The sequence below is a fragment of the Dunckerocampus dactyliophorus genome, chromosome 6 (genome assembly GCF_027744805.1).
Source record: "Dunckerocampus dactyliophorus isolate RoL2022-P2 chromosome 6, RoL_Ddac_1.1, whole genome shotgun sequence".
Classification (NCBI taxonomy): Eukaryota; Metazoa; Chordata; class Actinopteri; order Syngnathiformes; family Syngnathidae; genus Dunckerocampus; species Dunckerocampus dactyliophorus.
The window spans coordinates 17,351,674-17,370,167 of NC_072824.1; the positions used below are offsets into that span (position 1 = coordinate 17,351,674).

The 18,494-nt window shown below is 41.0% G+C and overlaps 1 protein-coding gene across 1 annotated transcript in view; it reads right to left on the reverse strand.

The window, feature by feature from the left end:
- prr36a (proline rich 36a) overlaps positions 1 to 18,494 on the reverse strand; it is a 28,864-nt gene that overhangs the window by 10,077 nt on the left and 293 nt on the right. Inside the window, exons 2-3 of the mRNA XM_054779537.1 lie at positions 2,212 to 2,865; positions 2,044 to 2,137 (exon numbers count right to left, since the gene is read on the reverse strand). Of these exons, the coding sequence (XP_054635512.1) occupies positions 2,044 to 2,137; positions 2,212 to 2,794 (677 nt within the window). The 5' untranslated portion in view covers positions 2,795 to 2,865. The remainder of the gene's footprint in view (positions 1 to 2,043; positions 2,138 to 2,211; positions 2,866 to 18,494) is intronic.

An 18,494-nucleotide genomic window follows, 5' to 3' on the forward strand; every position in this document is an offset into this window, starting at 1 on the left:
GGGCCACGTGGCGCTACGAAAGAGGGTTTGCAGAGGGCGGAGCAAGCCCGTGTAGCGTAAAGTGGTGCCTCAGCACAGGAGCATAATTCAGGTTTCAGAGACAGAACTCGAAACTAAAACTGGCGTATTCAAGGGTCAACATGCATACATGTTGGCAGCTCAATGTCAGAGAACAGCAAGTACTGAAACATTGAACAGTTAGATACATTGATTGAAAGGTTTACAGAAGGTCAAATGAAGTTCACCTGTAAAAGGTTAGTGCATTTTAAATCATCCTGAAATTTCACTGGAAAGCCGATTATTTCACAGTGACTTTAACTTCTGTGAGTAGTGTATATTAATTTAATACCATAAACTTGGCAAACAAAACATCATCATCCACTGTTTTATTTTACTTAAAAAAACAACTCCAAGACAACACCAACACACAAAGCGGGATGCCTGCAAAGCATTAGTGGACGGTGATGAGCTGCTCTGTTGCTAGACTACTACATTTCTTGGCAACAAGGCTGAAATCAATATCAATCAAAACCCAAAAGGAAGAACTAGAGCTAATATTACAGAGCTTTAAATGACCAAACAAAAACACACTAGGCCTTTTTAAGGACAGACAGGGACATTAACATACAGATTCAATGTAGTAGTCTAGCAACAGAGCAGCTCATCACCGTCCACTAATGCTTTGCAGGCATCCCGCTTTGTGTGTTGGTGTTGTCTTGGAGTTGTTTTTTTAAGTAAAATAAAACAGTGGATGATGTCCCACATTCAATATGTACGAATCATACATGCAGTGACACATGTAGTATAACAGTCTTATGGGGGCAGTGAGCAGCTGCCACACCCATCCATCACCCTCCCCCCAAGCACCAACACTATCCACTAAGGGAGTTTTACTGAAGCTCTCTTCTTCCATCCTGAAGGCACTGCAGACAGGATAAACAGTAGTGGAATGTCCCCAGCTTTGTTTTAAAACAAACCGTAGCGCAATATTTTTTACTTATTTCTGGAAATGAAGCTTCAAGAGTCCATTCTGAGACAACAAATGCAGACAGAACTCACTCGCAATACTTTGTTTGGCTTTTACTTAGCAGAAAACCAGCTGCTTTACTGCTTTGAGAGGAGCACACACACTGCTGGGGATTAAGAAGGCCTATGGTTATCTCCTTGACAATAAAGGCTGGAATCTTTAAATTCTACAGCCCTTCATGATGGCCATGACATTGCCTCTAGTTCAGTTTCAAAGCCCACACTCCCAACTGTGAAATTAAATAAGAATAATGGTAATGTTTCATGTCATGTCACTGAGGACTTTGCATTCGACGATGAATAGATGTTTAGGATTACAAACATAAAATTCAGGATTTGGACCGTTTAATTTAATCTGTTTTGAATACTGAACTAGGTACAGGTCTAAAATATAACCTAGCAATTCTCCCAATTAAGTTTTTACTGTTTTGTTTCAACAAAAAAAAAAAAAAAAAGGAAAACCAGTTTGAGGTTCTCAGCTAAACCTCTTCACAGCCGACTGCAATAAAATGAACCAAGTAAAGCCTGACTGAATTTATGTGAACGCAGCCCAGCGACTGTCCAGCAGTTTATAACACACACACACTAACACACACACACACACACACACACACACACACTCCAAAAAGGTAGTGAAGTTCAGATGATGCTTACATACTGACAGGCTAACTCTTGAATCTGCCAACTTTCAAATGTTATTACAGCCTCTCTCTTGCCTTTCGTAGTCGTTTATGCCAACATCTGGTGAAATGTATCCCAAAAAGCGAAAGAAAAAACAAAACATCCAAAGTTTTATGTGCTTCCTACGCTAATGTCGCATGAGATATGAGGAAGTCTCACATGATTTAGCTGAACTCTTGCTTGACATCACATGTGGTTTCAAACTCCAAACATGATTTGAACTAAGCATTTTTCCACATATTTTGGACACAGATTTCACATGGTCGCACAATTCTAAATGTATTCATGCCCACGCCAACATAGGACTGGTTATTTTTCATTTAAATGTGTGCATACCTTTTGGTCTTTGGAATGGCACCACCCGTAGCTTTGGATGCAGTAGTAGTGCTTGGTTTTGGAGCAGAGCATCCCGCTGATCGGCCAACAGTAACTAGGTAGGGCCAACAAAATATTAATACATTGGACTTAGAAAAACCCAGTCATTTTTATTTCATGCTGACTCACCTGAGCTTTTGGTTCGGACTGGTCTATTATTTTCAGCAGCCGGTCTTCTGTTGAGTGTAGTTTGTTTGGTGTTGTTCATTGCAGTGGCAGCAGCACTTGATGTAGCCCTCAGTGGTGCAGCTCCTGTGTGTCTCTTACTGGCCCCCTTGGTTGGGTCCATGACAGTGAAAGAAACAGCTGCAACACCCACGGGTCTTCTGGGCACAGCCCCTGCCACTAACAATTTTGCTGCAGTTTTATCGCCTGAGGTGGTCTTTGGTGAATTGTTGGTAGACGAATGAGTGTTATTTACGTTGCGATATGAAGCAGCAGTACTTGGCTGAGACTTTGATCCTGAGGACACTTTTGTCACGGCTTGCATTTTGGATGCAACAGCTTGTGATTTGACTTTTGGGTCTGCTCCTTCTGGCTTGCCATTGGTCTTTGTAGCAGCCTCAGGTGCAACATCATTCTCCGGTGGCTCTGGTGGCATTGCAGCTTGCTGTATTGGCTGGTCCTGCAGCATGGAGGGCTCTGCAACTGCTGCAGCTTCAATGGGCTCTGTGGCATCTGTGGTATCCATGGTAACCCCATCCGGTTTCATTCCCTGACAATGAAGTTGCTGCTGTTTCTGGCTAAATTGAAGCAATGGACTGCAGACTTCACGCGACACTTCTGCAGAGATAAAAAGAAGAATTCATCTCAATGAGCCACCCTTCATACAGTTAAGAAATATACTCAGACTCAAAAGGAAAGACCATTTATGGGTATGGGCCTCGGAGGAATTTGGGGAGAGTGGAAAAGCAGGAAGTGAATTATGGGGGACGCCAATAAATATCTTCTCTAAACCTGCTGCTTGCCTCTCCAATGGCTCAATCATCAATCCACTGACCACACTATAGTAATGGCCAACACATTGCTCCAGGCACTGAAACTAATCCCATGGATCACCACAAGTTGATATTGCACATTCAATGGTTAAAAAAATAGCAAAGGAAAAAACTGCACAGTTGGAAAGCCACAGTGTCCAGACAGGGAAAGGGATGTACTGGTGCGTTCCTGACATGACAGTGCTGGATTATTAGGAAGATAAAGTATCTTATGTGGCTCTGATTATTTGTTAGAGATAGACAACTATTCTCCAGCACATTAAAATAATTAGACTTCCAGTAAACTGCTAAACAGATGGACTGGACCCTAAAGGTTTCCTTTGGGGCAAAGTGTGCAGGATGAGGGAATAAACTGCTCGACAGAATAGTCGGTGTCACAAATTAAGGTATAAACAGTACCAAACCTGGTGATGTGTTATGTGTATTTTTATTTACTGTGTATTGGTGCATTCACACACACACACACACACACACACACACACACACACACACACACACTCATTAATCCCCCAAAAATAAATTATTCTGTTGTTTAGTCAGTTGGTTAGGTTGTGCTGTCATTTCACCTGCGGGAGAACCACTAAATACAGATTATGAGGCCATTGTGCAGAATGAAAACTATACTCAGTCTGAATTTAAAAAGATTTATATGTATGATATGTAGGACATGGGAAAGTAGAAAGATACCAAAAGGAAGTAAATCATGCATTTAACAATAGGAAAAGCAATATAGTGTATAATCAGGTAAAGCCCTCCAAGGATGGCTGGTACTGGTCTATAATCCGGAAAGGAAAAGGGAAGAGAGTGTTCAAATGGCAAGGTCAGCCAGCGATAATGCTGAGACTTAGACAGCAGTTTGAATCACATTCCTCTTGATGACCCCCTTCTGGACAAGTAATCGCATCATCTCTAACCAACGGACACGATGTGATGCAGCACACAGGAAGTGCACTGGATCATTAAAATCCCATTCTCTCACACACACACACACACACACACACACACACACACACACACTTTACTGAACTGCAGTGATATTTCACTGGTGCCTTTATTCTTTGGAAAATGTTTATTTTGGGGTGTCCCGATGCGATATTGATATCGGTCCAATATACGCAAAAAACGATCAGATAATATTGGCCTGCATCCAATATTGGCAGTCCGATACAAGCAGTCCATTTCCAGCAGCAACACACACACACACACACACACAACAGTATGTGCTGTTTAGCAAAGAGCAGGAGTGATGTCGGCTGTATGACTGTGATTTTAAAGTTCCAAAAAGCAGCTGAGTGCAAAACTTGTTATGCACAATTTTCCCATGGTGGCACAGAACTGGGGAAGTTTAATGCGGACAACCTTATCGCGCATTTGAAGCAGCAACAACAACAAAAAAAACACCATGAGCATTTTCGCAAGACCACGATTCCTTAAGACACCCACCACCGTTTGAAACATTTGCAAAAGCGTGACAAACTCCCAAGAGACGGCAAAAAGTCTTTGGCTGTGACAGTAAACAGCCAGCCCGTCAGTGAGTAATGTTGGATTTAAAACTCTTCATTGAGGACCTTGAGCCTCCCTACGTTATGCCTATTGTCGATAAAACTATACACCAGATGCATAAAGAAGTTAATGGGTACGTTTTTATCATTTCTGCTGACTATAGTTCTGTTATATAGTAATATCATTTGATCAAGCCATTTCTAACATTTCACCACGACAAAACAAGCACAAATATGTATGATTGACGAAAAGTATGTATGGGTGATTCAGGCTGATACCGGTTCGGTATTGGTGTTATTCAAGGCTGCAATATCAGCATTGTATTCGAAGTGAAAAGAATTGTATGGAGACACCCCTGCCTATATATGCCAGAGACATTATTCATGCATGGCATTCTTCAAAATGTAGGTTTTTCCATTGCAGGAACTACAAGGTTAAATTTCTAGTACAGGGTCAGCCAAGCCGTTCCAAAGGTGCAGAGGGGATACCATATGGGTGACATTAAACACCGCACATCTGTCACTGTTGCGTCACTAACATTTGAAGAAAATAAACACACATGCTAACATTAACGTACTCTTTTGCTGTGCCTTAGCTCTGAAAACTGCAGTAATAGCGACCACCACAAACAGGTGAGCAAAGCCTAGTGGACCTAAGCCAAGCTGGTACTAACTAAGCAGTGGGAAAATGGCATTAATGGGTATTCTGGCCAAAATGAGAAGCATTTGAAATATAACAAAGCAATATTCTCATTTTGTGTACTCCACATTTGCATAACATATCCTCGTTCAGCAAGGATTAAAAGCTGTTCTCCACCGATTTTGTTATATTTAGCAAGCATCAAATAGCTTTCGTCTCAGTTAGCTTCACAGCAAAAACACTGTGTTCCAAGTGTTGTGGTGTGAAGGCAGACAGATGACAAAGGCCTAATTTCAGTCTTTGGGTTTTTAAATGCCGCCAATCACTTTCTAAGTTTATTTCCAGGTTGTCTGGACTTGAGAACTCACTGACCTCATTAATATTTACATCTCATTTCTTTTAAAAAAAGGGAAAAATGGCAGCGTCACCAAATCTCTATTGACTTCTTCCCTATAGGCAGTTTAATGACATCACTCATACTGTTGCTCAAATACAGTGCTTGCCTACGCATATCAAGCGGTGCATGTCAAAATGGGTCACTTTTAATACTTTGTCTAATACAAGCTGAGAGGGATTTTGCAGTGTTGCAGTGGAGCAGGGCTTTGGAATGCATTGGACGGACTGTAGAGGGGGGCGGAGAGAGGGCTGTTTATGCTGTCATCTACTGATTTCTTCTAAACTGGGGTTACAATAGTGATATTATAAAACGGGGTAGAGACTAGACGCATTAGGAGAGACAGTTGGCATGCACAAACTTCACTTCTGGTCACTACAGAGAAGAATTTGCATTTCAACTTTTCCATATACTGTAGTGTACAATCTGGCCAAAAGTAAACTGCATGATGATTCATGGTAGAAAGGGACACATTGGATGCCAAAGCACACCCCACACATCCATATTCCAGCCCAAGACTTCCTCAAGCCTCTAAAAGTGACAGCTGCTAGTATGTGTTGCTTTGATGCCACAATGGATGGAATGAAAGGGTCAGTTGGAGGGAGGCAATCGAGTCTATGCACTTCACAGGTAAACATGCATATCTAAAGAATGTGTTTGCATGATGTGAAATTGCGACTTGTAAACTGCAAGGCATTCGAAATGGATTATCTGCCTCCGCATTATGCCTTTGTCATTAAAGTTAACAGGGTTTTGTTTTTATGGTTTAATATAACCGTTATTTTTTCTTTTTACACTTAACTCTGAGGTTCCACTGATGGGTGTAGTGAATCAATCCTCTATTGTAGACAAAAACAACTTTAGTACATCTTAAAAATAGAAATGCCAGACATAAAAATATAAAAAATAAAATAAAGCATCAATCTGGCAATAAAGTGGAGAATATAGTGCAGGCGTAGCCATATTAAACATTGACACAGTGCCCAAGGGCAGTGTACAATGTGATAGGAATCTGCGCTGGATGGCTGATCATTAACTTTCATGCATCCAAAAGGCGGGGCATGCATGCATTCCACCACCAGCACTACTACTACTACTACTACTACTACTACTACTATGAACAGTGACTTGGCTCCAAGAAGTAAAGAGAATGTGCATGTAAAGAGTGTGTTGCTACCATAGAAGGCAGTTTTTGTAGTATCAGAGTGAAAGCACACACTGACAACTTCCTGGAATACCAATGACTGTTAACACACGGTCAGCAGACACCTAGTGCATGTGAGCCAAAGGACTGGACAGACAGCTCTGTCAAGGAAAGAGGGATAAGGAAATATCAAAATATCTCCTTTGTTCTGCACCCTATATTAATTTCCCATTTTCCCCTTTCAATCCCAAGAAAATGCCCTGTTGACAATTTGATTGCATGCTCACTATTTGGTTTTCATAGTGACAAGTGAAATATGTAACCACGTGGCTGACAATTTGGAACATTAGACACTAGGGGCTAAAGCACTGAACAACTGGATGACTATACCAGTAACTGCTAAAAGGCAGTATGAAGCGTGTCAGTGATGACTGGTTTCAGGAGCAGTGCTGGTCAGCTGATAGTGAATACAAGCAAAACAGCACATGAAACCTCTAGATCTCATTCTTTAAACTAGGCTGTTGACAATTAAGCATATGTTACAGAAGATATTTTGGACACAGTTTTCCAGTCCTAAGTGGCAAGAAGACCGTGGAAATGTGATAAATGATTTGCAGCAACTATCTTTGCTGTTTATCACAGTAATTCAATCCATGTTTCTCTTGTAGTGTATCAGTCTCCGTTTAAATAATTCATTACTCCTTTGCTTGATGGCCTTGGGTGCAGCAAGACTCCGCTTTTCAAACAAGAATTGGTGGAAAAAGTGAAACAGGAAGCTGAAAGAAACACCAAAACGCCTTCCATTTGTGCCGCATGAAATGGTTACAATTACATTAATTGATAGGCCCATCCTAACAACAATAAAACACAATAGGTCGCATATGCCCTATGGCGATACCTTCATCTTATCATAATCAGTTCCCCACGGGACTAACATGTGCTAAGTGACTAGAAGCCTCTCAATAAAGCCATTAGGAGCAGGTGGTTAAGTGTAGCTGCAAGTTAAATGGAGTAAGCCAGTTAGCCTTTGAGGGGGAAGCGTCCAGAAAGGGACGTGAGGCCATTGAGGGTGCAGTGTTCCAATCGGCCGTGGGGAAATAGGTTACAATCTGTTCTCAACTTGGCAGTGGTACACATCCTGCTGTTATGAAAACAGGCTGTCTGTTGGCCAGCGTTGTTAGGGTGATACTAGGGGAAGGGGAAGAGGAGATGAGCATGTATCCAACAAACAATCAAAACAAGTGTTTGTATCAAGCTAACATTAAGATAGTATAGAGGGGGAGGGGAAAAATACCAGTCCTATTGTCTACACACCATCTAACACTCTCAGGCGCGGCACTGGAGGGAGGTGGGGGTGGGTTTTTATGCAGTGGATTAACTGGTGCAACAGGATGGAGAGGCAGCTGGCACTGCTAACCAAGAAAAATTAAATGAATGCATGATACCAAAACTGATAAAAGTAGACATACCCCGATGTTTGAAGTCTTGGCCAGACAGGCAAGGCAAGGTAAGGCAAGTTTATTTATAGAGCACAATTCATACACAAGGTAATTCAAAGTGCTTTGCAGAAAAGAAGGGCAAAAATCACTTCATAAAATCATTACATAAAATTCCATAAATCATTCCATAAAACAAAAACAAAAAAAATAAAAATGAAGAGTGCAGATAAAATACTTTCAGTTGTGAAATGCACAGTTGAATAGAAGTGTTTTCAGCTTGGATTTGAACATTGCCAAAGTTGAGGATTGTCGCACATCTTCCGAAAGATTGTTCCAGATTTGGGAGCATAAAACTGAAATGCAGCCTCACCATGTTTAGTCTCAACTCTGGGCACCCGCAGGCCACCACTACCCGAGCTTCTCAGAGCTCACATACAATGCTTTATGTGGCTAACATGTCAAGAGATGTACTTTGGCGCATGACCATGAAGAGACATGTACACATTATTATTATTATTATTGTTATAGTACATTCTGTGAGTGACAAGAAGCCAGTGCACAGACCTAAGTACTCGACTAATATGGTCATATTTCCTGGTTCTAGTCAGGACTCAAGCAGCAGCGTTCTGGATGTACTGCAGCAGCTTTACAGCTTGTTTAGTGAGCCCGGTGAGAAGGTCGTGACATTGGTCTAGCCTGATGGAGACAAAGGCATGGATTAGTCTCTCTAAATCTGGTTTAGACACTATTCCCTTGATTTTGCCAATGTTTTTCAGGTGGTAAAAAGCTGATGTTATTGATTTAATGTGGCTGTTAAAGTTCAGATCTGAGTCCATTATTAGGTTTTGGAGAAAGAGTCTCAAGGTGGCTAATAACACTTTCTCTTTGTTTCTGTGGGCAGAGGGCAATGATTTCAGTTTGCCTAAGTTTAGCTGAAGAAAGTTGTTTTCTACACTGATCTGTTTGATGGCTTAAATCCACAATAAAACATGGTGTTCTGGAAATTGCTTTGGGTATGGGATGCTTCAGTAGAACAATGCTACCCCTTGGACTGCACACAATACTCAAACACTGGTAATGACCAAACCAACAGATCCAACACTGGTTAAAAATGAAATCTGGTGCCGTTTTGTTGTGTTGATCATAGCCAATAATGAAAATAATAATGAAATTTGGTTTGACCCTACAATACATGATGGTAGCAGTAAGAGATGAGACCGTTTACATATCGAACATATCTTTAGTTTGGTATGTACAGTCAACCCACACTCCATTGCGGTTCGAACATCACTCCTTCACTGTATTGTGGCTTTTCAAAAATAGATTTAATGATGGTTCGTGGTTGACTACAGCCTACTATTAGTCCAAAATTTGTATATTTAAAACAAATGTATTCTTGGCCTAAATTAAGCATACAAATGTTCTAAATGAAATAAAATACAACTATGGTTTAAGGCAATACAAGACGACGATTAACTGTAGTTTACACTAGCTACTGAGTGTCACTAGTAACCACCAGACTTTATCACCAATGACAGACTTATTATTTTATAATTATTTATCCCAAAACAGGCACAATAACATAAGTCGTGATCGTCACAACAACAACAACACGGGCTACTGTTGTGGCCATACTCCAGCTAAAACGCAACTCTGAATCCCCAAAGTTACTTACTGTCCACACGTCCAGAAGATATTTATTAAAATGCACACGAGCACGAGTCTTAGGTCTCAATTTATGTCTTAAACTGCTTATTTACTGTTATCACATCTACTATATTGGGTAATGTGCGTGTAAAGGTGACTATAGGGGTGTTATTTCATGTCTGGAGGGCTCTAATAATGGTATAACATTGTATTTAGAAAGCCCGAAATGGGTTTTCTACGCTGCAACTACAAAAATATTCCTTTATTTATATTGAATCCTACTTAGCGGAAATTCACTTCTCAGTTGGGTCTGGAAACATTTAACCGCGATAAATGAGGGATTACTGTATGTCGTTAGCGCGTCGCCTGATAGCAACACATCTTTTTAGGATCCAAAAACTACACTTTGCACGTATAATTATTGAAGCTAACAACAAATCCCAGTTATAAGTGCTGTTTCACTCAGGACACCTAACCTACCCGTTTCGATTCTTAAGTTGCGACCAAATAAGAGAAGAATGGACCAACTTTACAAACCCCTAAAACACCAACCAATGTATGAAAACTATAAGTATGGAAGCACTCTAAAACTCTGTTTGTAGTTTTAAGGAAAATCAAATTACTGGGTTAGTGCAAAATCAACAGGTCTTTTCGAAGACAAATGTATCACAGACATAAAATTAAACATAATGCAAACAAAAGTATTGCTGAATTTCCTTTTGTATTACACAGCATGACCAACAATATTGTTAGGCTTTTGTAACAAACCTCTGAGACTCAGGTCCCTAATCCAATAAAAGATAAAATTGGAAAAAATGGGCGTGCAAAATACTTTTAGTGTAGGACTAATCATTTGACATGGTTATAGATCAATTTGTGGTGTGATTTAGAATAAGATTTTTTTTTTAACAAACTCTCTCAGGGCAATGCCCGTGCTTGTGATTAAGGAGGATGTAGTGACAGATGTCATCCATATCGCGTTATTAATGTTAATGTAATGTAATATGAATGATATTTTAATGACACCCTTACTTTGTTTACACAATTGCAACAATGACAAATGTGACAAAGAGCGCTCTTATTTTGAAAGCCGGGATGTGTTGTGTGTGTTGAGAATAAGCGGGGTGCAAGATAATCATCCAGCCTGTGACACACACACACACACATACACAGACACAGACAGACAGCTGCACAAGCTAAACTAAGCGAACCCCGTTAGCTTCCATTCACGCTCCGTAACAGGGGAGTTTCCAAGGTTTTTCCGCCACCGTTATAAGTTTAGTAGTGTTTGTAAGGTGCCCATTATCAACCAGCAGTTAGAGCGGCGCTTCCCGTGCGACCTCCCTTCACCATGAGGCAGCAGTCCGGGCACAGTGAGAGGGAACTGCCGCTGTCGCTACGGAGCAGAATATCCAGCGTGAAACTAACTTCACCACGGTACACCACGGACATGTCCACATGGTGCTGTTGTGTTTTCTTCTTGCGGGTGGCGCGAGTGGAGTGGCAACCAACTTTGAGGCGCATTACTGCACCTACCATGTTGGAGTGTGGCTCAGACTAACGTGATCCGGCAACCGGATTGGCCCGATCTCGTGGCCGAAGCCGATATTATCCGATCTTCACAAATGGAGTATCGGCAGCTAATCCCAATCATGAAGATTGGATCGGGACATCCCTACAGACAATCATACTTGCATAATGCAGGTGGCAAGACAAAGTATGCATATCATTTGTGACAGAACAACTATTTTTGACATAATTACTCACAAAATGACCATTATTAAGAGTCTGAAAGTGAGCATGGTGACAAATACACTGAATACACAAATACACAAATGAACTGAAGGAGGTGGCTGGGGAGAGTGAAGTGAGGGTTTCCCGACTGAGACTTGCTATGTGCTTGTTAATTGATGGATTGAGAGACTAACAGCCTCAGCAAATAAAATACCAGCCAACTGACCACAGGCATGCAGACAGACAGTCAATATGATGCTGGAGAGCCAGAGAGCCCTATCAGTTACTGCACCTCTGACTCAAAAGGGTAAACTGAGGCCGGATGGGCATTCTATCTAAATCTCTACTCCCCATCTCTCTGGCCAAGTAGAGAGAACGTTAAATTATATACTGATCCACAAACCTTAACTCTACAGTAAAACACATTATGCATCCTGATCATTTCCTTAAGTTATTTCAGGGTACATGTTGAATACAGGAAGTAAACAGAAGTATTAGCAATTGATGTGAAACGGAGAGGGGGTAGAATTAAATAAGATCTGCTTTTCGGACATATGGAATTATGAACAGTAACGTGACGTTTTCCCAATGTAACATGTATGCATTTTAAAATAAATTCAACCATACCATTCCGACCAACTACTGAGTACACATTCTATTCACGTGAAACTGGCTCAGCATCAGCTGTAAGCAATAATCATCCTTTAACCTTGTACATTCGGCAGATACTAGGGGTGCCCCGATCAGATATTGATAAATTGGATATCGGTCCAATGTCAGCCAAAAAACAATCTCGGATTATAAATCGGCCTGCATCTAGAATCTCCGACATTGGCACTCCGATACAGGCAGTCCATTCCAGACTCCGCACCAGCACGTCTATCCAGCAGCAGCACTTCTATTTAGCATGCAGAGTCCACATGAACAGCGTGTGCTAGCATGTTTAGCAAGGAGTAGGAGCGATGTCAGACGTGTGTTTTTTTTGGTTGTTTTTTTGTTTTTTTTTAAAGCCCGAAAGACCTTGCAAGTGCGATACTTCTTATGTGCAAGTTTCTCGTGGTGGCACCGAACTGGGGAAGTTTAATACGACCAATCTCATCCCACATTTGAGGAAGGATTGCTAAAACATCCACAGCTGTTTGAAACAATTGCAAAGCGCAGAAACTTTCACGAGACGAAAAAAGTCACTGGCTATAAGAGAAAAGAGCCAGCCCCTGTCGGCAGTGAGTAATGTCTGGATTAAACGCTTAATTGAGCACGTCGAGTGTTCTACATTATGCTTAGAGTATTTGTTGATAAAACTACACACCAGATGCATCAAGAAGTAAATGAGTCAGTCTTTTTTCCTCATACCTACTCTTGCTGACTATTATTCTCTGAGTAATGTATGTATGATCTGTGCTGATATTGGATCGTAACAGCCGATACTCAAGGATGCGATAACGGAATTGAATCGGAAGTGTAAAAGTTGTTTCCGGACACCTCTACCAGATACTTCACTAGGTACTCCCAGAGTAGCCAGAGATCCAACACAGAACTGTACCTTTAAATATATATATATATATATATATATATATATATATATATATATATATGAATGAATGATCAAGACAAACTTTATCTTGGACAGTCTGTTTCTTTAGCTCCAGCTTCCCAATCAGGCAATACAAGTGCTGATTTACACTTTCATATTCACATTGTACTGTGCCCAGTCTCTACCGTGCATGCGTGGGTTTCTGCGGGTACTCTGGTTTCCTCCCACATTCCAAAAACATGCATGTTAGGTTAATTGGCGACTCTAAATTGTCCATAGGTATGAATGTGAGCGTGAATGATTGTCAATGTACCCCGTCTCTTGCCTGAAGTCAGCTGGGATAGGCTCCAGCATACCCCCGCTGCCCTAATGAGGATAAGTGGCATAGAAAATGGATGGATGGATGTGCCCATTCTCATAGTGCCAGACGGTCTGAGAGCCTTAAAAGTGCAGTGCCAGCGTTCACCCCTTTATCCTAATGGGCAGGGAAGTGCTAACTGGAAAACAGAGCTGAGAGCTTGGGCCTTGTGTGGTCATGCTAGGTTTTAACAGAGCAATGCTGGAATATGAACACTAAACAGATGGTAGTATAGCAGTTGGTGGAGGATTGAATAGTCACTTGTAAAAGGAAGACCGGTTGATTGGGATTCCATAAATGTACAGTGCAGCATTGTCCCCAGCAACCCACAGGTGTTTCCTTTGTTTTCTCAAGCATAAGAGACAAAGGGAAGTCGTTTATGCATACTTGGGCCACATTTAGACTGATGAATGACATGAAAAGCGCATTTTGTTTGAGTTCCCCCCCACATCAGGACAACCATTTTTTGTAAAATCTCCATTGACAAGCAGACAATTCCTGAAATCACTGTCATTAGCATACATGCCCAAATCACGCATGCTCACCAACTGCTTATCCAAGCGCATATTTTAAATACTCTACTAGGTGTGTATACTCTGCTTGGCAAGCGAAGTAATGTGTCTGTACTCCATTATGACCATGGCATACTTGTGCATGCACGTGCCCTTTGTTTTAGAAAAATTGCTTGCAGCTCTCAGTGTTTCGACAAGATTGGTTGCAAAATAAATGTGTGCAGACCTCATCATTCAGATGCCCTAATTTTTACACTACTGTAAACCAGAACCACAATAATAAAACATTAAATTAATACCTCTGACAGTATCAGTCACAACAGAGCAGGCCTGTCACGATACTCAGCAATTGTTTCTAATTGTTTCGAATGCCACAGCCCCAGAGTGGGAATATTTCAGTTTTAAACAATATGAACAAGGTGAGCGCATGAACACAGACGACTGACAGTTTTCCCAACTGGGAAAAATAAATAAATACCGATGGAGATGCTGTGGGCAGCGGAGTCTTCGTCCCGACAGTTAACGCTTACTGAGGCATTTGGTCAGCAAAGTAAATATAAACAAAATAGTGCAAAATGGTGCACACTCAGTGGCATTTGCTATATGTTAAGCCTTCCTGTTAAGGAATAATACCCAATGTTCATTATTTATTCAAGTGCAACTTTGTTTACAGAGACCTGATACATCATTGTATTTGTTGTTGTGTGTGCTTTCTTTTGGAGTGAGAATTTTTTAGTTTGTTTTTTTTTTTAACAGAAACAGGGTCTATTTTTTATTGTTTTTGGTTACAATTTTTTTTTATTTTTGATTGAGTTTTATTTAAGTGCAATTTTTACTAAAAGAGAGGTCATTTTATTTTCATTGGGATTTTAGGTCTTGTCTTTTTTGTTTATTATGTTTATTGTATTTTAAAATTCTTGACATTCCAATTACAATGTTAAATACTCTTGCGAAATTAACGTTTATTGCTTTTGATACGACGTACTTGCATTATTATGCCATATGAATGAAAAAATTGTCTCAGTCAATAATCTCGATTGTCAACAGTAATTTGTAGGACAATTATCGACGAGAAAAATTTGTTAGACGGGCTTACAACGGAACCTTGAAATAGAGCTAATCTAAAAACATGTCCAATAAGTACGGTATCTGGTTCGTCTTAGGGAGTTTGACACATTTCTAAATGTGTGTCATACATGGTTTTAAATGACACCTTGATCCACTGTTGCAAACATCACGCCTGAAATAAACAGCTGCAGGCATCCCATAAAGCACATGTGTCAAAGAAATAGTTAGGCATTGTGACTTTCAAAGAAAGGAAGAAATGACTCCATCTACAATGGAACTTCTTGAGTCAAACTATTTGGAATTTGAAAAGATTTTAGTGAGTCAGTGCCAGTCATTCGTGATCAATGAGTGCTCACTCTGTGCAGAATTAAATGTTGGGATGGTACCAATAGAATGATTAGGCACAAGCAGGCTGCATCACTCTTTAGCATTCAAGCTTGAGAGGCCCTTGAATTGGGTCACACAGCAGTTGAAAGTTCAGCCAACTTGGGAATCCAAGGGATTCACACATGGTTTCACACCCCTTTGACATGTCAACTCACACCCTTCAGCAGTCGCGGCATAAGGATTCCCAGTGGTGGCGACATGCGCGCATATTAATGACCTCTGTGAATCCCAGCAGAGACTCACAAAGCCCTGCCCACCACACCCAGGCAGGACCAAAACACACGATTATGTAATCAAGCCAAAATGGGGTCAGGAACCATGAAGTAACCTTAAAAAGTAATATTAGATATCAGTCCATTTGCTCGGTTGCAAACTTGAAAGCATCAATAAACGCTGTACATGACGACATTCCCACCATCAACACATAAGCTTGGTTATTACCTCATTGAGGCAATGTAATCATTAACATTTGTTGGTTGGCTAGCAGGATTATTCAAAAACTGCTTCACTGATTTACAAGAAAACTTTGTGGAAGGGAACCAATAGGAAGAAGCCATTTCATTTTCAGTTAAGTTCAACTTTTCAAGACAGGGTACTTTAGGTTTCCCTTAATTTGATCAAATCATCTATCAATGTGTACAATTTAATGGTGATTGAAATGAGCTTCATTTAGTGGGAGGCTGCGCTTCTACCAACAGCTACAAGTAAAATACCAACGATGTATGACAAACAAGTCCAGCCGAACACACTGTTCTACCTGCGATTTGTTCATATTTTTAAACAATATCTCCCCATAGAATATAATGGAAATTTAAACAACTAGTTCAGGATAGACACACATGGAGCACTTTTGTCGGAATACTACTGCGACGTGACCAGTAGTTCCATTTCTGATTCTATGGTTATGATCACACATATCCTTCTTTGCCATCTTCTGTGGTGAACTCACAAAAAACCCACAGAAAAAGTAAAACCGACATAATACTTTAAGATAAGAGGATTTCAAAGTAAGGATTTCACAGTAAACCTTCCCTCAGATTGGGACCACCTCTACTCCCTAATAAAATGATTTTCTGGAGCATAGTTAGTGGATGCACAGTGGAGAAGTGGTTAACATGACAGGTCACAGTCAGGGGATCGAGTGTTTGTATCTCTGTTGGAGCACCTCTGTGTAAAGTTTGGATGTTCTCCCCGTGCGTGCGTGGGTTTTCTCCAGCTACTCCGGCTTCCTGCCGCATTCCAAAAACGTGCATGTTAGGCTAACTGGAAAATTGTCCATAGGTGAGAGTGTGAATGGTCTTTTGTCGATATGTGCCCTGTGATTGATTGGAGACCTGTGCAGGGTGTATGAATATTTTGTGGCCTTTTCTGCTCAAACCTCCCTGACTATCTACTACCTTATTGTAGGAAATAAAAATAAAACTCATTTTTCCATTGAAGAAGTTCAAAGACAGATTCTGCGCCAGCTGCCGCGCCTCTGCCAAAGTCTTCCATCGGCTCACACTTGAAAAACTGCTGCCTTTAGACGCTCACCAAGCTAAAGTCTCACAACGTCATGCACAATAGTTCATGCACGATAGTTCAGCCTCAATGTTTCTTTGGGACATTTGAGGCAGTTTATTTTCCAAACCGTACGACCTTGAGTGTGTTCAAGTTTTAGGGTGCGTTCACACTTGTAGTTCAGCACTGTGGTCAGGACCATAGTTAAAAACAACAGCAGCAAAAAATTATACTTTGTGGTCACTTTAGAGCAGGGGTCACCAACGTTTTTTCTTGCGAGAGCTACTTTTGGAAAACGAAAATGACCATGAACTACTCATTTTTGTAGAAATGATTTTCATACTTTATTTCAACCCAAACAAATCAAATATGCTTGTTTTACCAAAACATTCACAAAATGCTGGTATCCACAACTCACATTTTATGTTTCAGAATACTTTTCTTTCTAGTGTTCTCACATTATTAACTGAAAACCTGAATGAAAAGCAGGCTTGCGGGCGCCTCATGTGGTCGTGGAGGGCTACCTGGTGCCCGCGGGCACTATGTTGGTGACCCCTGCTTTAGAGGATAGAGTATGTGACACGTACATTGTCCGATAAAAGTTACACGTCCAAAACATCCATCGGGTCACATGCGATCGTAGGAAGATCATTTATTTCTATGGTGGAACTTTTCCCAGCTGAGATGGAACAAAAAGAATATAAATTGCATAAAAACAGCAAAAAGTTTCCCAGAGATGTTGCTGCATGGAGACGGCGTTCCGGACCACTTCTGTGTACTTTGAGAAAAGTCAGGTATGCATTTACTTCTGGGTTTACGTTTCAATTATTTTTTGATGATTTTCACTCAGCTTTCTGTTTTGTTTTGCTAACCGTCGCCTGATTTCGCTCGCAATCCAGTGTTTTGGTGCGTTGGTATGGTCAGCGTTCACACTCGTCTCACTCAGGACTAGAGTCCACCTGTAACCAGGTGGACCGAGACCGCCTGAGAGATGGGTCTTGGTCCGCCTGTTTGGTCCAGTCCTTGCACATCCTTGGGGTCCTGCTGTAGTATGTTGACAGTTTCTGTGGGCAAGCTTTGCTTTTTGCAAGTATTATTAAAAAAATTTTATATTTGAACATATTGATCATCATATGGGTATACTGTGACCCTGTCAGGATCCCTTAGGTGGTCTCACTTTAGCGTACATTGTGTGCCGGAGGGAGGTGTTTGGTGGCTGAAGCGGAGCTTTATTAATACCATTTGTCGCTCGGGACAAACATTCTGCTCTGTTTAGCTGCAGGCCCTGTGGTGCCTCACAAGACAACAAGCATTGTGGCAACCGCTAAGGCGGTAAACACATACATGAAATTAAATGAAGAGCCATACACCACAACGACAGGCTACAGCATAGCCCACCACAAGCCTCCATGTGCGACTAAAACACAGAGAGACGCCGTCCTGGCGCACCGTGACAAAGCTAGCACGTCCATCACCACATCAAACAAACAGATGCACTGCCCGGAGGTACCATTTTGGAACCAATTATCACACAAACACAACGATATGACAATGG